This window comes from Erythrolamprus reginae, chromosome 8, assembly GCF_031021105.1.
Source record: "Erythrolamprus reginae isolate rEryReg1 chromosome 8, rEryReg1.hap1, whole genome shotgun sequence".
NCBI lineage: Eukaryota > Metazoa > Chordata > Lepidosauria > Squamata > Dipsadidae > Erythrolamprus > Erythrolamprus reginae.
In genome coordinates, this window is record NC_091957.1 from 11,981,128 (window position 1) to 11,999,221 (window position 18,094).

General features: G+C 44.7%; 1 protein-coding gene across 1 annotated transcript in view; it reads left to right on the top strand.

The window, feature by feature from the left end:
- Positions 1-18,094, top strand: part of ADGRD2 (adhesion G protein-coupled receptor D2) — a 72,885-nt gene that overhangs the window by 37,841 nt on the left and 16,950 nt on the right. The window contains exons 13-19 of the mRNA XM_070759610.1: positions 3,103-3,158; positions 5,062-5,188; positions 5,468-5,571; positions 6,290-6,392; positions 6,540-6,693; positions 6,901-7,034; positions 9,465-9,580. Coding sequence (XP_070615711.1) covers positions 3,103-3,158; positions 5,062-5,188; positions 5,468-5,571; positions 6,290-6,392; positions 6,540-6,693; positions 6,901-7,034; positions 9,465-9,580 — 794 coding nt within the window. The remainder of the gene's footprint in view (positions 1-3,102; positions 3,159-5,061; positions 5,189-5,467; positions 5,572-6,289; positions 6,393-6,539; positions 6,694-6,900; positions 7,035-9,464; positions 9,581-18,094) is intronic.

Below are 18,094 nucleotides of genomic sequence, written 5' to 3' on the forward strand. Positions count from 1 at the left end.
TTCATGTAATGTAATCTCTTTTATCATTCTTTCTATCAGGAACTACATGTGATATCCTACCAGTTTCTTTAATAGAATCTAGTAGTACTGCAGATGAATTTTATATATTTTTAATGGATTTAAAATTTTTAATGGATTTAAGCCCCCTTTGAAAACCCGTGAAGTAGCGAATCCGCGAAAGATGATCCATGAAATAGTGATGGATTACTGTATCATGCAGGCTATATTACTAACCCACCCCTAAATTGTAAACTTTAGATTTTATTTTTATTTGCTACATACAGTAGCAAGAAATAAAATTTCAAACATTAAAAATCAGTAAAAACCCACTATTTATATAAATAAAAAACCAGTCCTCCTTCTTCCATGCTCATAGTGGTAGTGAAATTATATTTCTGTGCCCCGGGCAAGGTTACATCAAGATCTCGTTTTAAAAGGTCACCCCAACTTTCAAGGAAAGAACATGTTGGGTTTGTGGTTGAAGAGCTCTATCTGCCTTCATAGACCTTTCCTCCACATAACACTAGGGAGATTTGGGGAAACCCTGTAGCTGGTACCACTCGGTCAACTTATCAAGATGAACCCAAGATTGAGAACTTCCAAGAAACCCACAAAACAGAGCATTTGGGGGCGATCGGAAAACCTTGGCCCAGCCGGTATCTCCGTTAACGCCTTTTCTGGAAAGGCACGGTTTATTTACTTATTTATTACTGGGATTTGTATACTGCCCAACTCCTTGTGGATTCGGACGGCTAACCACAATATAAAAACAATAAAATGATTTTTAAAAAACCGCTTAATTTTAAAACATTCATCCATTTAGCTGGGACGAAACCTGCTGGAAAAGCCATGTGCAGATCTTAGGGGGTAGTTTATTCCGTAAAGCTGGAGCTGCCACAGAGAAGTCCCTCCTACACGATCCCACCAGCCGACACTGTCTGGCTAAAGAAACCTTGAGAAGATCCAAAGACGGGCTACAAAAATGGTGGAAAGTCTTAAGCATAAAACTTAACAGGAAAGACTTAATGAACCCAATCTGTATAGTTTGGAGAATAGAAAGGAAAGGAGGGACGTGATCGAAGCATTTAAATAGGTTAAAGGGTTAAATAAGGTTCAGGAGGGAAGTGTTTTTAATAGGAAAGTGAACCCAAGAACAAGGGGGCACAATCTGAGGTTAGTTAGGGGAAAAGATCAGAAGCAACGTGAGAAAATATTATTTTACTGAAAGAGTAGTAGATGCTTCGAACAAACTTCCAGCAGGCACAGTTGGTAAATCCACAGGAACTGGATTTAAACATTCCTGGGATATCCCTCCTAAGATAAAACACAGGAAATAGTACAAGGGCAGACTAGATGAACCAGGAGGTCTTTTTCTGCCATCAATCTTCTATGTTTCTATGTTTCTAAGATCAACTCTGTGTGCTCTAACCGGCCGACTGGGAAATATGTGGCAGAATGTGGTCCTGTATATAATCTGGTCCTAAGCAGGGGCGGGCCACCATTCCCGGTGCTACCGGAACAGGCACGGTGCAGGATTTCCAGGTTTTTTAGCTTCTGCGCATGCGCAGCAGCAAAAAGGCCCCTAAATAGGCCAAAATAAGGTAGGTGATCAACGCCACTCACCTTGCTGCCCCTACCTCTCACTCCATTACCTCTGCCGCTCACCACCCTCTCCCCGCTGCCCCTGCTGCCCCCCACCACTCGCGCTGTTTCCCCCTCCGCTTGCCGCTGCTTGTCCTGCTGCCCCGCTGCTCACCGCCCCTCCCTCCATCCACCACCCACTCTGCCACCCCACCTGGCCCTTACCTTGCTCCGGCGCGTGACCTCCTGCAGGGGCAAGGAGAAGATGAGCTGGTGGCCCCGAGCTCTGGCCGCATGGTGTCTCTGTGCTCTCCCGCACTGCAGGCATCTCTCTCCTGTGGTGCTGCAGGAGAGCAGAGAACAGGCCACATAGCCGTTGCTCAGGCAGGGCGCTTTTGCTGCTGGCCCCGGCTGTCGTTCTAAGCACCGTAGTGAGATTCTTGCGTGTGGACAAACTCACATATGTGGAAGCAACAAAATCTCACATCTGTGGAAGCAACAAACCCAGTAATTTTTACCGGAATCGTGCCGGTAATTTTTACCGGAATCGTGCCGATAATTTTTACCAGAATTGTGCCAGTAATTTTTACCGGAATTGTGCCGGTAATTGTGCCAGTAATTTTTACCGGAATTGTGCCGGTAATTTTTACCGGAATTGGGCCGGTAATTTTTACCGGAATTGTGCCGGTAATTTTTACCGGAATTGGGCCGGTAATTTTTACCGGAATTGCGCCGGTAATTTTTACCGGAATTGGGCCGGTAATTTTTACCGGAATTGCGCCGGTAATTTTTACCGGAATTGCACCGGTAATTTTTACCGGAATTGCGCAGGTAATTTTTACCGGAATTGTGCCGGTGATTTTTACCGGAATTGTGCCGGTGATTTTTACCGGAATTGTGCCTGTGATTTTAACCGGAATTGTGCCTGTGATTTTAACCGGAATTGTGCCGGTGATTTTTACCGGAATTGTGCAGGTAATTTTTACCGGAATTGTGCCGGTGATTTTTACCAGAATTGTGCCGGTGATTTTTACCGGAATTGTGCCGGTAATTTTTACTGGAATTGTGCATAGTGCGTGGACCTACAGACTCCATTGCCGCCACCGGAACGGCGTTCCCACCGTTCCGGCGTATACCTCATCATTGGTCCTAAGCCATGTAGAGCTTTAAAGGTGATAACCAACACCTTGGATGGTGTCCGCAGACCTGTTGGGAGCCAACGCAGCTCACGGAGTGTTGGTGTAACATGGGTGTATATAGGTACACTCATAACAGCCAGCGCAGCTGCGTTTTGGACTAATTGTAGTCCCCGAACACTTTTCACAGGTAGCCCCATGTATAGCACATTGCAATAATCGAGGCACGGGGTGATAAGAGTCTGCGTGACTGTGAGCAGAGATTCCTGATCCAAGTAGGGCCGCAACTGGTGCATAAGATGGACCTGGGCAAAAGCCCCCCTAGCCACAGCCGAGAGATGGTGGTCCATGGATGATCTTCTTTCTGAACTTCTTTCTCTTGTAGGCTTTACCAGACCAGCTGGTGGAACCAGTTTGTGCTTTCTGGAACTTCAGCAGAAGGTAGGCTTGGGTTCGGAGAGGTCTTTTTTTGGTGAAAAGGCAGAGAAGGAAGGAAGGAAGGAAGGAGGGAGGGAGGGAGGAAAGAAAAAAAGAAAGAAAGAAAAAAGAAGGAAGGAAGGAAAGAAAGAAAGAAAGACAGGAAGGGAGGGAGGGAGGGAGGAAGGGAGGGAGGAAGAAAAGAAAGAAAAAAGAAGGGAAGGAAGGAAAGAAAGAAAGAAAGACATGAAGGGAGGAAGGAAAAAGGAAGGGAAGAAAAAAAGAAGGGAGGAAAGAAAGAAAGAAAGAAAGAAAGTAAATGCAGGGGTCGGCAACCTTAAACACTCAAAAGAGCCACAAAGGATCTAACCGGAAGACCCCTGTTTAAATCCGAGTCCACGGAGAAGGTCAGGAAAAAAATCCAATCAATCAATCAATCAATCAATTCTGGAGCCAGATGAAAGTCCGGTTTCCCCCACCATAGAGACTCCTCCTAGAGTGGCACCATTTTCCCTTTTACTGACCGGTGACAGGGAGCCGCAGCAGAGGGATGAAAGAGCCACATGCGGCTCCAGAGCTGTGAGTTGCCGACTCCTGGCCTAGTGGCTGCCAACCAGATGTCCAATCAAATGTCCAGTTTCCTCCCCACCATAGAGTCTCCCCCTAGAAGGGCGCCATTTTCCCTTTTACTGACCGGTGACAGGGAGCAGCAGCAGAGGATGAAAGAGCCACATGCAGCTCCAGAGCCATGAGTTGCCAACTGCTGGCTTAGTGGCTGGGTTACATTTGACGTAGGTGAACCAGGGAAGGGTTTTTTTAAGTTAGGAAAGGGGGATGAAAGTTCTGTCAAGGTCTCTGGAGGTTGTCCTCAGCTCCTTTCTATCAAGAGTTATTATTGTTGTTGTTGTTGTTGTTGTTGTTGTTGTTATTATTATTATTATTATTATTATTATTATTATTATTATTGGATTTGTATGCCGCCCCGCTCCACAGACTCGGGGCGGCTAACAACAAAGGCAGAAGGTAGCCAGCTACCCATAAATTGAAAACTATAAATAACTGAATTCTTCAAACAAATCAAACACTGCAACGGGCTTTCTTGTAAGAAATATATTTTACCTGCATGTCCGCGTGCCATTTTGCTACCTGCCCAGGTGCAGTAGCATAATTGCGCTGGACTCCGCTAGCACTCACAGCCACGGGGGCGAGCACGCGTCACCGTTCCACCTTAGCAGCCCGCCTCTGGCTTGAGCATCTGTCGTTTGGCGGGACCCAGGAGAAGAGCCTTCTCTGTGGCAGCCCCGACCCCCTGGAACTGGCTCCACCCAGAGATCAGAACTGCCCCCACCCTCCTTGCCTTTCGTAAAGTTCTTAAGACCCATCTCTGCCGTCAGGCTTGGGGGAACTGAGACATCTCCCCCAGGCCTATACAGTTTATACATGGTATGTTTGTGTGTCTGTTTGCTTTTAATAATGGGTTTTTTAGTGTTTTTTAAATTATTAGATTTGTTCTTACATTGTCTTGGTTATTGTTGTGAGCCGGAGAGGGGCGGCATACAAATATAATAAATAAATAATAAATAATAAATAATAAATAATAAATAATAAATAATAAATAATAAATAATAAATAATAAATAATAAATAATAAATAATAAATAATAAATAATAAATAATAAATAATAAATAATAAATAATAAATAATAAATAATAAATAATAAATAATAAATAATAAATAATAAATAATAAATAATAAATAATAAATAATAAATAATAAATAATAAATAATAAATAATAAATAATAAATAATAAATAATAAATAATAAATAATAAATAATAAATAATAAATAATAAATAATAAATAATAAATAATAAATAATAAATAATAAATAATAATCTGGAACCCAGAAGGTTTTCTTGCTCTTCAGTCCTGAAGGTGTTGGAGGCTGGTCGACCAGAGGGTGCTCGGTGTCTTCTTCCCAGGAGGACCTCACCACCTGCGCCTGTAACCACACCACCAACTTTGCAGTCCTGCTGCAGGTCTATGAAGTTCAGGTTAGAAGGAGGTTGGGAGGGTTCCGTTCCCTGTGGAGGACGACGCTTGGTCTTGGTGGAACCATGGGGAGAAGCCATGGAATGTAGGTCCTTGTTGAGTTGGAGCAGGATCCTCCTCGCTCCCTTTCCCAGATCTCTTCCCTTTCACACTCCCTGACGCCAAACCTGGTGGCCCAAGAGCTGAACTGGCCGGTTGCAAGGAAGCTGTTGAGGTGGGGGCTCCTGAGGATCCTCCCCACCCCTTCCTTACCTTCACCCGGTTGTCTCTGTTCCCTGCAGAGGAGCCTAGAGGAGGAGTCCACGCTGAAGACCCTGACTTTCGTCGGCTGCGGCGTCTCCTTCTGTGCTTTGATCGTCACCTTGGTGCTCTTCTTGGCTGTTGGGTGAGTCTGAAATAGCCACAGACGGACAGGTGTCTTATCCAATCCGCTCCTTTCCTGGGGGTCCGCACAGCATTTGAAACCAACCCACCAAAGTGAGCCCCATTCACACGATCTCCCCAAATGTCTAACCCAGATGAAGACTTGACTGGTCATGAGAATACATCCATGGGGTCTTTCCTTGGCCCGGATGAACCAGTTGTTCAGAGTGGGAAGGGATCTCAAAGAGACGCTGGAAGATTCCTTTCCCTAACCCTGTCCTATCCTCCCAAGACACAATTTAGTCCCTTTAGTAAATAGAATAGAATGGAATACGGGATGGAATATGGGATGGAATGGCCTGGAATGGAATGGGGTAGGGTAATGGAATGGAACGGAACAGAACAGAATAGAATATGGAACAGAATAGATAAAATGGAGTGGAGTGGAGTGGAGTGGAATGGAACGGAACAGAATAGAATATGGAACAGAATAGATAAATGGAGTGGAGTGGAGTGGAGTGGAATGGAATGGAACGGAACAGAATAAATAGAATGGAATGGAATGGAATGGAATAGAGTAGAGTAGAGTAGAGTAGAGTAGTGTAGAATAGAATAGAATAGAATAGAATAAAAAAAATTCTTTATTGGCCAAGGGTGATTGGCTACACAAGGGAAGAAGAAATAAAACTACACTTAGTAGAGGTTGTGCCAAAATCTTTTTTCATTTCCCCTTTCGACAGGGTCCCCAAAAGCGAACGAACTACGGTGCATAAAAACTTGATCTTCGCCTTGGCTGCCGCAGAAGCCTTGTTAATGTTTAGTGAATTGGCCAAGATTAACCAGGTCAGCAGAAGAGCTGGGAAACAGGAGGAGGGCCACTGGCAGGTGGTCCTACCTGCACTACCTGAATGGGAGCTGCAGAGAATACCCCCCCCCCCGAGTCCTTCCCTCCTTCCCCCAGACCCCTGGACTCTCCATCTCTCTCCCCAGGGTGTCTGCTTTGCTGTCACGGCTTTCCTCCACCTCTTCTTCATGGCAGCCTTCGCTTGGATGTTGGTGGAAGGTCTTCTGCTCTGGAGCAAAGTGGTGGCAGTCAACATGAGTGAGGATCGGAGGATGCGGTTCTACTATGTGACCGGTTGGGGTCTGTATCCCAAAGGTCAAGAAGGGGAAGGGGCAAGGAAAAGAGTGAGCTTCATACAATAGACCAGAAAGGGGGAAGGATGCGCTAGTTAAGAGACAATGAAAGGCTCAAGCGAAGAAGGTCAACTGTTGTTCTTCCTCAATGGCCAAAGGGACCATGGAAGATGGGATGGAGACACTGACCTACCAATCTCTCCCTCCTTTCCAGGTCTTCCTGTGCTGATCGTTGGTGTCACCTTGGCCACTTCGTTCAACAAATATGTGGCGGACAATCACTGTTGGCTGAATGTGCAGACAGAGGTCATCTGGGCATTTGTGGGACCCGTCCTCTTTGTCCTAACAGTAAGGGTCAAAATCTTTGGTGGAACCCCTGGTCTTCCTCATCCAAACTCTGGTTTGCAAGGGCCAAAAATGGGGACCTTTCACGTCCATCATCAAAGAAGTTCCTTTCAACTTTATTTTATATACAGTGTTCCCTTGATTTTCGCGGGTTCGAACTTCGCGAAAAGTCTATACCACAGTTTTTCAAAAATATTAATTAAAAAATACTTCATGGGTTTTTTCCCTATACCACGGCTTTTCCCACCCGATGACGTCATATGTCATCGCCAAACTTTCGTCTGCTTTTATTAAATATTTTTTTTAATAAACTTTAATACATAAACATGGTGAGTAATAATCTAAATGGTTGCTAAGGGAATGGGAAATTGCAATTTAGGGGTTTAAAGTGTTAAGGGAAGGTTTGTGATACTGTTCATAGCCAAAAATAGTTTATTTACTTCCGCATCTCTACTTCGCGGAAATTCGACTTTCGCGGGTGGTCTCAGAACGCATCCCCTGTGAAAAGTAAGGGAACACTGTATTTGTTTTGTCAAGTACGTATTGGTGCTATACAAAGATATAACAATGTTTACATACATGATACTAGTAAGAGAGAAACATTAAGACAGGGGACGGAAGGCACGCTGGTGCACTTATGCACGCCCCTTACTGACCTCTTAGGAATCTGGAGAGGTCAACAGTGGATAGTCTAAGGCAGTGTTTCCCAACCTTGGCCACTTGAATATATTTGGACTTCAACTCCTAGAATTCCCCAGCCAGCGAATGCTGGCTAGGGAATTCTGGGAGTTGAAGTCCAGATATCTTCAAGTTGCCAAGGTTGGGAAACACTGGTCTAAGGGTCAGGTTTCGGGGGTTAGGTGACAATACTACAGAATCTGGTAGTGAGTTCCAAGCATCAACTACTTGGTTACTAAAGTTGTATTTCCTGCAGTGGAGTGGCTTACTTTAAGTTTGTATTTGTTGTGTGCTCGTGTGTTGTTGCGGCTGAAGCTGAAATAGTCGTTGACAGGAAGGACTTGTAGCAGATGATTTTGTGGGCAATGCTTAGGTCGTGTTTAAGGCGACATAGTTCTAAGTTTTCTAAACTTAGGATTTTACGTCTAGTTGCGTAGGGTATTTTGTTGCAAGTGGAGGAGTGGAGGGCTCTTCTCGTAAAGTATCTCTGGACATTTTCTAGAGTGTCCGAAATGCGGTGGGGGTTCCAGACAGATGAGCTGTATTCAAGGATTGGTCTGGTGAAAGCTTTGTATGCTCTGGTTAGTAGTGTTTCTGTGATTGTTTTTCTCCCTCAAAAAAGTCATCAGTAGTATCATCTGTAGTATCTATAGTATACTCTAGTATCATCACCTAAACCCAGACCAATTCCAGCAACCGTTCTTCATATGTTTTAGCCTTTAGTCCCGCAGCCATCTTCGTACTCTTCTCTGCACTCTTTCTAGAGTCTCTGTTGTGGTTGGCTCTGGCCCAGCTCCTGCCCCAGGGAATGGGGAGGTGGATGCAGGGGGAAATTCAACATGTCACAGGCCTGTGTTATTGCCGACAGAATCAGTTCAGAGTTTAGTTTCCTCGGACGAAGAAGAAGGTGGGAGTGACTTGGAAGAGGGGGGCTTGGCACACAGCCCAGGCAGTCAATCTCCCTTATCTTCCATTGATTCGGATGAAGACATCTTGGACCCACGCAAGCGCAGAATTATGTGTAGAAGAGACCAAGTAAGGACATATTACCGGAGATAAGAGAGGACACCTGTGTTTGGGTGGGGCTCCAGTAATTAGGGCTGCTGCTATAAATAGCAGCGTGTGGGTTTGGCCATTGTGGAAGAATATCTGATCGCAGTTCTTCAGGAATCGTGCCTTGACTTTGTTGATTTTTCACATCTTTGAAACCAACCCAGAGCAAAGTGTGTGGCTGTTTCACTTCGTGGAAGAAAAAGGGGTGTGAAGTTTCTTCCCAGCTGCTAGCTAAGTACTTAAAGACTGATTAAGGAAATTGTACAGACTACCTGGTTGTTTTGGGATGAGTGCTCTTTGCAATACAAAAAGAGTGCATAGTTTATTTTGAATTTTGTGATAAAGGACATTGTTTTGAATTTTCAAATGTGTGTGTGTCTGAAATTTGTATCCTTGAATTTTCGGGAGGCTCCTACCAGAGAGCCCGAAAGAACAGTCTCAATATCCTTTTTGCATCATGGTGACCAAAACTGGATGCCATATTCCAAGTGTGGCCTTACCAAGGCATCATAAAACAATATTAACCCTTGTATCTGTGAATTTTCGGGAGGATTTGGCCAGAGAGCCCGACAGAACACTTCCTTTTTTTTCCACGATTCAATTTCATTTCAGGTGTGTTCATTCTAGTTTGTGCAGAAGGAAAAAATGGGGACCTTCCTTCGCAGTCATTTGAAATCTTAACTTGATGTCATTGTCATTTAGGTGAACACCTTTGTGCTGTTCCGGGTGGTGATGGTGACAGTGTCCAGCGCGAGGCGTCGCTCACGGATGCTGACCCCCAACAGCAGTCTGGAGAAGCAGATCGGGGTTCAAATCTGGTGAGTCGGACTTGTGTGTGGGTGTGTTCCTTCTTGTGGGTGAAAGGCTAGAAAGATTTAAGAGATGACCAGAGTTGGAAGGGACCTTGTAGGTCATCTAGTCCAGCCTCCCTACTCAAGCAGGAGACCCTGCACCATTTCGGACAGATGGCAGACCAGTTTCTCCTTGAAAGCTTCCAGGGATGAAGCTCCCACAATTTATTTATTTTTATTTATTTTGTCCAATACACAATGAGGGTTTTAGTGGGTATGTATCTATATACACATAGTAAAATACATGATGAAGGTTATAGAGGAGATATTCATAGTAAAATATATCTAAGAAATAACAGAAAAGAAGATATAGTAATAGAACGTATCAATGAAAGAATAGAAGAAGAGATATAGGAATAGAAGAAAGGTATAGGAGATATAGGAGAGCAATAGGACAGGGGACGGAAGGCACTCTAGTGCACTTGTACTCGCCCCTTACTGACCTCTTAGGAATCTGGATAGGTCAACCTTAGATAATCTAAGGGTAAAGTGTTGGGGGTTTGGGGATGACACTATGGAGTCCGGTAATGAGTTCCACGCTTTGACAACTCGGTTACTGAAGTCATATTTTTTACAGTCAAATTTGGAGCGGTTAATATTAAGTTTAAATCTTTTGTGTGCTCTTGTGTTGTTGTGGTTGAAGCTGAAGTAGTCGCCGACAGGCAGGACGTTGCAGCATATTGACAGGCAGGACGTTGCAACTTCTGAAGGCAACTTCTGTTCCTTGGGTTGATTGCTCCCACTGTCAGCAAGTTCCTCCTTATTTCCAGGCTGAATCTCTCCCTATTCAGTTTCCATCCATTATTTCTTGTCTGTCCTTTGGGTGCTTTGGAAAATAGCTTGACCCCCTTCTTCCTCTATGGGGCGGCCTCCCAAATACTGGAAGACTGCTAGCCTGTCTCTCCTGGTCCTTCTCTTCGGTAGACTAGCCATGCCCGCCCGGCCGCTCTGTTTAGGGTGACCCGCTCCCTTCTTAATCAGGGGGGAGTTGGGGAGCCCTTGCAGAGTAGCGCCGAGGAGTTTAACACGTTTTTCGCTGATAAAGTCGCTCAGATCCGGGCCGACCTCGACTCCAATTGTAAAACAGAGTCGACTGACAATGAGTCAGTCGAGGTGACTGGGGCACGTACTTGTCCACCTGTCTGGGAAGAGTTTGATCTGGTGACACCTACTGAAGTGGACAAGGCCATTGGAGCTGTGAGTTCCGCCACCTGTCTACTGGATCCGTGTCCCTCCTGGTTGGTCTCGGCCGGCAGGGAGGTGACACGGAGCTGGGCCCAGGAGATTACCAACGCTTCCTTGGGGAGGGGAGTTTTTCCAACACTCTATAAAGAAGCGCTTGTGCGCCCCCTCCTCAAGAAGCCTTCCCTGGACCCAGCCGTACTTAACAACTATCGTCCAGTCTCCAACCTTCCCTTTATGGGGAAGGTTGGCGAGAAGATGGTGGCACTCCAGCTCCAGCGGTCCTTGGAAGAAGCCGATTATCTAGGTCCCCAGCAGTCGGGTTTCAGGCCCGGTTACAGCACGGAAACCGCTTTGGTCGCGTTGATGGATGATCTCTGGCGGGCCCGGGACAGGGGTTTATCCTCTGTCCTGGTGCTCCTCGATCTCTCAGCGGCTTTCGATACCATCGACCATGGTATCCTTCTGCACCGGTTGGAGGGGTTGGGGGTGGGAGGCACTGTGCTTCAGTGGTTCTCCTCCTACCTCTCTGGCCAGTCGCAGTCAGTGTTAGTGGGGGGTCAGAGGTCGGCTCCGAGGTCTCTCCCTTGTGGAGTGCCTCAGGGGTCGGTCCTCTCCCCCTTGCTATTTAACATCTACATGAAACCGCTGGGTGAGATCATCCAAGGACATGGGGTGAGGTATCATCAATATGCCGATAATACCCAGCTTTACATCTCCACCCCATGCCCAGTCAACGAAGCGGTGGAAGTGATGTGCCGGTGCCTGGAGGCTGTTGGGGCCTGGATGGGTATCAACAGACTCAAGCTCAACCCGGATAAGACGGAGTGGCTGTGGGTTTTGCCTCCCAAGGACAATTCCATCTGTCTGTCCATTACCCTGGGGGGGAATTACTGACCCCCTCAGAGAGGGTTCACAACTTGGGCGTCCTCCTCGATCCACAGCTCACATTAGAAAACCATCTCTCAGCTGTGGCGAGGGGGGCGTTTGCCCAGGTTCGCCTGGTGCACCAGTTGCGGCCCTATCTGGACCGGGACTCATTGCTCACAGTCACTCATGCTCTCATCACCTCGAGGTTCGACTACTGTAATGCTCTCTACATGGGGCTACCTTTGAAAAGTGTTTGGAAACTTCAGATCGTGCAGAATGCAGCTGCGAGAGCAGTCATGGGCTTACCCAGGTATGCCCATGTTTCACCATCACTCCGCAGTCTGCATTGGCTGCCGATCAGTTTCCGGTCACAATTCAAAGTGTTGGTTATGACCTTTAAAGCCCTTCATGGCATCGGACCAGAATATCTCCGAGACCGCCTTCTGCCGCACGAATCCCAGCGACCGATTAGGTCCCACAGAGTGGGCCTTCTCCGGGTCCCGTCAACTAAACAATGTCGGTTGGCGGGCCCCAGGGGGAGAGCCTTCTCTGTGGCGGCACCGGCTCTCTGGAACCAACTCCCCCCGGAGATCAGAACTGCCCCTACTCTTCCTGCCTTCCGTAAACTCCTCAAAACCCACCTTTGCCGTCAGGCATGGGGAAACTAAACATCTCCCCTTGGGCACGTTTAATTTATACATGGTATGCTTGTGTGTGTGTCTGTTAGTATATGGGGTTTTTAAATCTTTAAATATTTTAATTAATTGGATTATGTATGATTTGTTTTACACTTGTTGTGAGCCGCCCCGAGTCTTCGGAGAGGGGCGACATACAAATCCAAATAATAAATAAATAAATAAATAAATGCCCAGTTCCTGCAATCATTGAGCATATATTTTAGCCTCCCCTAATCATCCCGCCCCGAGTCTTCGGAGAGGGGTGGCATACAAATCTAATGAATTATCATTATTATTATTATAGACCACATTTGGAATACTGTGTTCAGTTCTGGAGACCTCACCTACAAAAAGATATTGACAAAATTGAAGGGGTCCAAAGACGGGCTACAAGAATGGTGGAAGGTCTTAAGCATAAAACGTATCAGGAAAGACTTCATGAACTCAATCTGTATAGTCTGGAGGACAGAAGGAAAAGGGGGGACATGATCGAAACATTTAAATATGTGAAAGGGTTAAATAAGGTCCAGGAGGGAAGTGTTTTTAATAGGAAAGTGAACACAAGAACAAGGGGACACAATCTGAAGTTAGTTGGGGGAAAGATCAAAAGCAACGTGAGAAAATATTATTTCACTGAAAGAGTAGTAGATCTTTGGAACAAACTTCCAGCAGACGTGGTTGGTAAATCCACAGTAACTGAATTTAAACATGCCTGGGATAAACATATATCCATTGTAAGATAAAATACAGGAAATAGTATAAGGGCAGACTAGATGGACCATGAGGTCTTTTTCTGCCGTCAGTCTTCTATGTTTCTATTATTTATTTATTTATTTATTTATTCATTCATTCATTCATTCATTCATTCATTTATTTATTTATTGGATTTGTATGCCGCCCCTCTCTGAAGACTTATTATTATTATGTCAACACAACACAGCAAACGAGACCACTATGCTGGATTTCGTATTTCATCACCAGTCGAGCGCTTCCCAAGCACCTAGGACTGTGTGATGTAGCGGCGAATTATATTTGCCAATCCCAGTAAAGCGGCCTTTTGCAATTGACAGATGGAGATTTTGTCAATTCCGATGGTTTTCAAACGTCTGCTGAGATCCTTTGGCACTGCGCCCAGTGTGCCAAGTACCACTGGGATCACTTTCACTGGCTTTTTAAAAATAATATTCGTGATCTGCTGGACTTAAAATTATGAATTTGGTAGTCCGTGGGATTTAGAAGTATGACCTTGGTGGTCCCTGAGATCCAAAACGTTGATCTAAATCATGTTAACATGATTCTGTCTTTCTGTGGCCTTTGGCATGGACAGACGGACGGACAGACAGACAGACAGACAGACAGACATTTTTTCCCCCCTTACAGTCAATAAAATTAGATTGGGGAATTTTGACTCAAAGGCTTGATGGATAAACCAGGAACAGTTTGATCATGTCTCTAAAACGGTTCAAAACTTTTGGCGTCCTTCAATGACTTTTGGCCAGACGTAGCACCGGGGTCAAAACATTTTGACGTTGGCACATTAATCTGATTCAGAATGAAGACAAATTGCTAACAATGTGCCAGTGTGGTTGTATGGTTTTATGGCTTGGGATTTTTAGATTAGTTTTATAATTGGGCTTTAGAATTGTTTTTTTTGTATTGCTTTTATATGTTGTGAACTGCCCTGAGTCTTCGAAGAAGTGCGGCATATAAGTCCATTTAAACAAATGAACGAATGAACGAACGAACGAACAAACAAACAAACAAACAAACAAACAAATAAATAAATAAAATTTTGGTAAGGCTTCTTAGCTTCCACAAACAACTCAGCATCTAACACCACCAAAATAAAGGTTTCCACCACCATCCCCGGCAAGCTACTTCTGTTGACTGCTGGCTGCCTGAAATTTGGCAGTTCGCATCTCACCAGGCTCAATAATAATAATAATAATAATAATAATAATAATAATAATAATAATAATAATAATGTATGGATCATCGACATCGCAATCCCAGGAGACAGCAGAATTGAGGAGAAGCAGCTAGAGAAATTAGTGAAATATGAAAATCTAAAAATCGAACTGCAACGACTCTGGCATAAGCCAGTGAAAGTGGTCCCAGTGGTACTTGGCACGCTGGGCGCAGTACCAAAGGATCTCAGCGGACATTTGGAAACCATCGGAATTGACAAAATCTCCATCTGTCAATTGCAAAAGGCCGCTTTACTGGGATCGGCAAATATAATTCGTCGCTACATCACACAGTCCTAGGTGCTTGGGAAGCGCCCAACTGGTGATGAAATACGAAATCCAGCATAATGATCTCGTTTGCTGTGTTGTACTGACATAATAATAATAATAATTTATTAGATTTGTATGCTGCCCTTCTCTGAAGACTCAAGGTCGGCTCAGCCTTCCATCCTTCTGAGGTGGGTCAAATGAGGACCCAGATTGTTGGGGGCAAGAGGCTGACCGCTTAGAGTGGGCTGAAAAAGCATTATTGTAAAGCAGAATATAAGAGCTATTGCTATCAATGCCATCTTTTCTAGCGTCTTCAGTTCACAATTTCTGCCCAATATTTCTTGACGACAGAAGACCCAAACTGGGCCAATAGAATTACAGCCTCTTATTTATCCACCTTTGGAAGGGACATCCTTGGACAACACTGGTTTCCAAAGATGTGGAGACTCATCTTATTATTACGAGCCAGTGGAGACATGATAGCAGTCTTCCAATATCTCAGGGGTTGCCACAAAGAAGAGGGAGTCAACCTATTCTCCAAAGCACCTGAGGGTAGAACAAGAAGCAACGGGTGGAAACTAAACAAGGAGAGAAGCAACCTAGAACTAAGGAGAAATTTCCTGACAGGACAATTAATCAGTGGAACTGCTTGCCTCCAGAAGTTGTGAATGCCCCAACACTGGAAGATTTTAAGCAGATGTTGGATAACCGTCTGTCTGAAGTAGTGTAGGGTTTCCTGCCTAAGCAGGGGGTTGGACTAGAAGACCTCCAAGGTCCCTTTCCAACTCTATTATTCTATTCCATTCCAACCTGTTCCTTTAGGCTCCTTCTAAGCATCCTCTACATCAGTGGTTCTCAACCTGGGGGTCGGGACCCCTTTGGGGGTCGAATAACCATTTCACAGGGGTCACCTTAGACCACGGGAAAAAACAAATTTCCTATGGTGTTAGGAACGAACGTTTCTATTCTGGCGCCTTGGAACATATTTTTACAATCCGACCAATCAGGCGTTTACATTGGGAGTGTCCCTCTGACCTTCCTGCCAATCAGCTTAAAGCTCTGTTGGGAGAATTGGCGCTAAACTTATGGTTGGAGGTCACCACAACAAGAGGAACTGCATTAAGGGGTCGCGGCATTAAAAAGGTTGAGAACCACTGCTCTAGATGCTTGCTTGCTTACTTACTTACTCACTCACTCACTCACTCACTTACTTACTTACTTACTTACTTACTTATTAGATTTGTATGCCGACCCTCTCCGTAGGCTTAGAGCCACCCTTCTCTTCTCTTCTCTTCTGTTCCCTTCCATCTTCTCTTCCCTTCCATCTTCTCTTTTCTTTTCTTTTCTTCTCTTCTCTTCCCTTCCCTTCCCTTCTCTTCTCAACTCTGCCCCACTCAGGGTCAACCGATCATCTCCCGCAGCTTCCTCCGATAAGACCCAACGGATGTAAATCTCTTGTTGATTTTTTAGCTGGCGCCGTGGGCAGCCACAAGACACACATACTGTTCCTCTGGTGGTGTAAATATCCTCCACGCGGTTTGCAGGGTGGGAAGGTGGAGGCCGGGGCTGGAGGGCGAGGTGACATCTCCCTGCAGTTTGGTGGCTCGGAGGCCTCTTCATCCTGTGGTGGGTGGGATGACTTAGAAGAGACCAAGTCCCCGATTGAACCGGCCTGCAAATCACAGACTTCCAAAAGGTCCAAGTTAACAACAAAGGAGTTGGAAGGGACCGTAGAGGTCTTCCAGTCGAACCCCCTGCTTAGGCAGGAAACGCTACACTACTTCAGACATGGTTATCCAACATCTTCTTTAAAACTTCTCGTGTTGGGGCATTCACAACTTCTGGAAGCAATAAGTTCCACTGATTAATTGTTATGTCAGGAAATTTCTCCTGAGTTCTAAATTGCTTCTCTCCTTGTTTAGTTTCCACCCATTGCTTCTTGTTCTACCTTCAGGTGCTTTGGAGAATCGGCTGACTCCTTCTTTGTGGCAACCCTTGAGACATTGTCCCCCCTGGTCCTTCTTTATATTAAACTAGACATGCCCAGTTCCTACAACTGTTCTTCATATGTTTTAGCCTCTAGTTCCCAGTCTTATTTCCATCGGACGTCGTGATGGGTCTTCCTAGCTTCCTCCAAAAAACTACTGGTTAAGCAATTGTTTATTTTATTTATTTATTTATTTTGTCCAATACACACTGAGGGTTTTAGTGGGTATATATCTATATACTGTATACATAATAAAATACATGATGAAGGTTATAGAGGAGATACTCATAGTAAAATATATCTAAGAAATAATAGAAAAAAAGATAAAGTAATAGAACATATCAATGAAAGAATAGAAGAAGAGATATAGGAATAGAAGAAAGGTATAGGAGATATAGGAGAGCAATAGGACAGGGGACGGAAGGCACTCTAGTGCACTTGTACTCGCCCCTTACTGACCTCTTAGGAATCTGGATAGGTCAACCGTAGATAATCTAAGGGTAAAGTGTTGGGGGTTTGGGGATGACACTATGGAGTCCGGTAATGAGTTCCACGCTTCGACAACTCGGTTATTGAAGTCATATTTTTTACAGTCAAGTTTGTAGCGGTTAATATTAAGTTTAAATCTGTTGTGTGCTCTTGTGTTGTTGTGGTTGAAACTGAAGTAGTCGCCGACAGGCAGGACGTTACAACATATGATCTTGTGGGCAATACTTAGATCTTGTTTAAGCCGTCTTAGTTCTAAACTTTCTAGGCCCAGAATTGAAAGTCTAGTCTCGTAGGGTATTCTGTTTTGAGTGGAGGAAAGTCACCCACAAAACGTGTTGGTTCTTCTGGGGTTCACTTCCTGGGCGGGGTGGCTTGGGGGCTTGTCCACAGAACCTTTTGTCCTGTTTTGTTTGGAAGGAATTTGGAAAGGCCCACAGGGGAAACCCTGATTATTTCTCATATTTTGTGTGTGTGTGATTTGTGGAATCTGCTCTGTTGCACACTCTGGGAGTCGTCTTAGGCTTTGAGATAAGAAAAACCCCAAAGCAGAAGATTAGATGATGAGCATCATTCCGCCAAACCCAGAAAAGGATGGAAAAATTATCCCCAGATGAACCTGGCTCCGATTCAATTCCTACCCTCAAAACATCGCTACAGAGCACTGCACACTAAGACGACTAGACACAAGGACAGTTTTTCCCCCGAACGCCATCACTCTGCTAAACAAATAATTCCCTCATCACTGTCAAACTATTTACTAAGGTTGCACTACTATTACTACTAGTTTTACTACTAGTTTTTTCTCATCATTCCTATCACCCATTTCCTCCCACTTATGACCTTGTAACTTGTTGCTTGTATCCTTAAAATTGATATGAATATTGATAATTTCCTGACTGCTTATTTGACCCCTATGACAATCATTAAGTGTTGTACCTCATGATTCTTGATGAAGGTATCTTTTCTTTTATGTACACAGAGAGCATCTGCGCCAAAGACAAATTCCTTGTGTGTCCAATCACACTTGGCCAATAAAGAA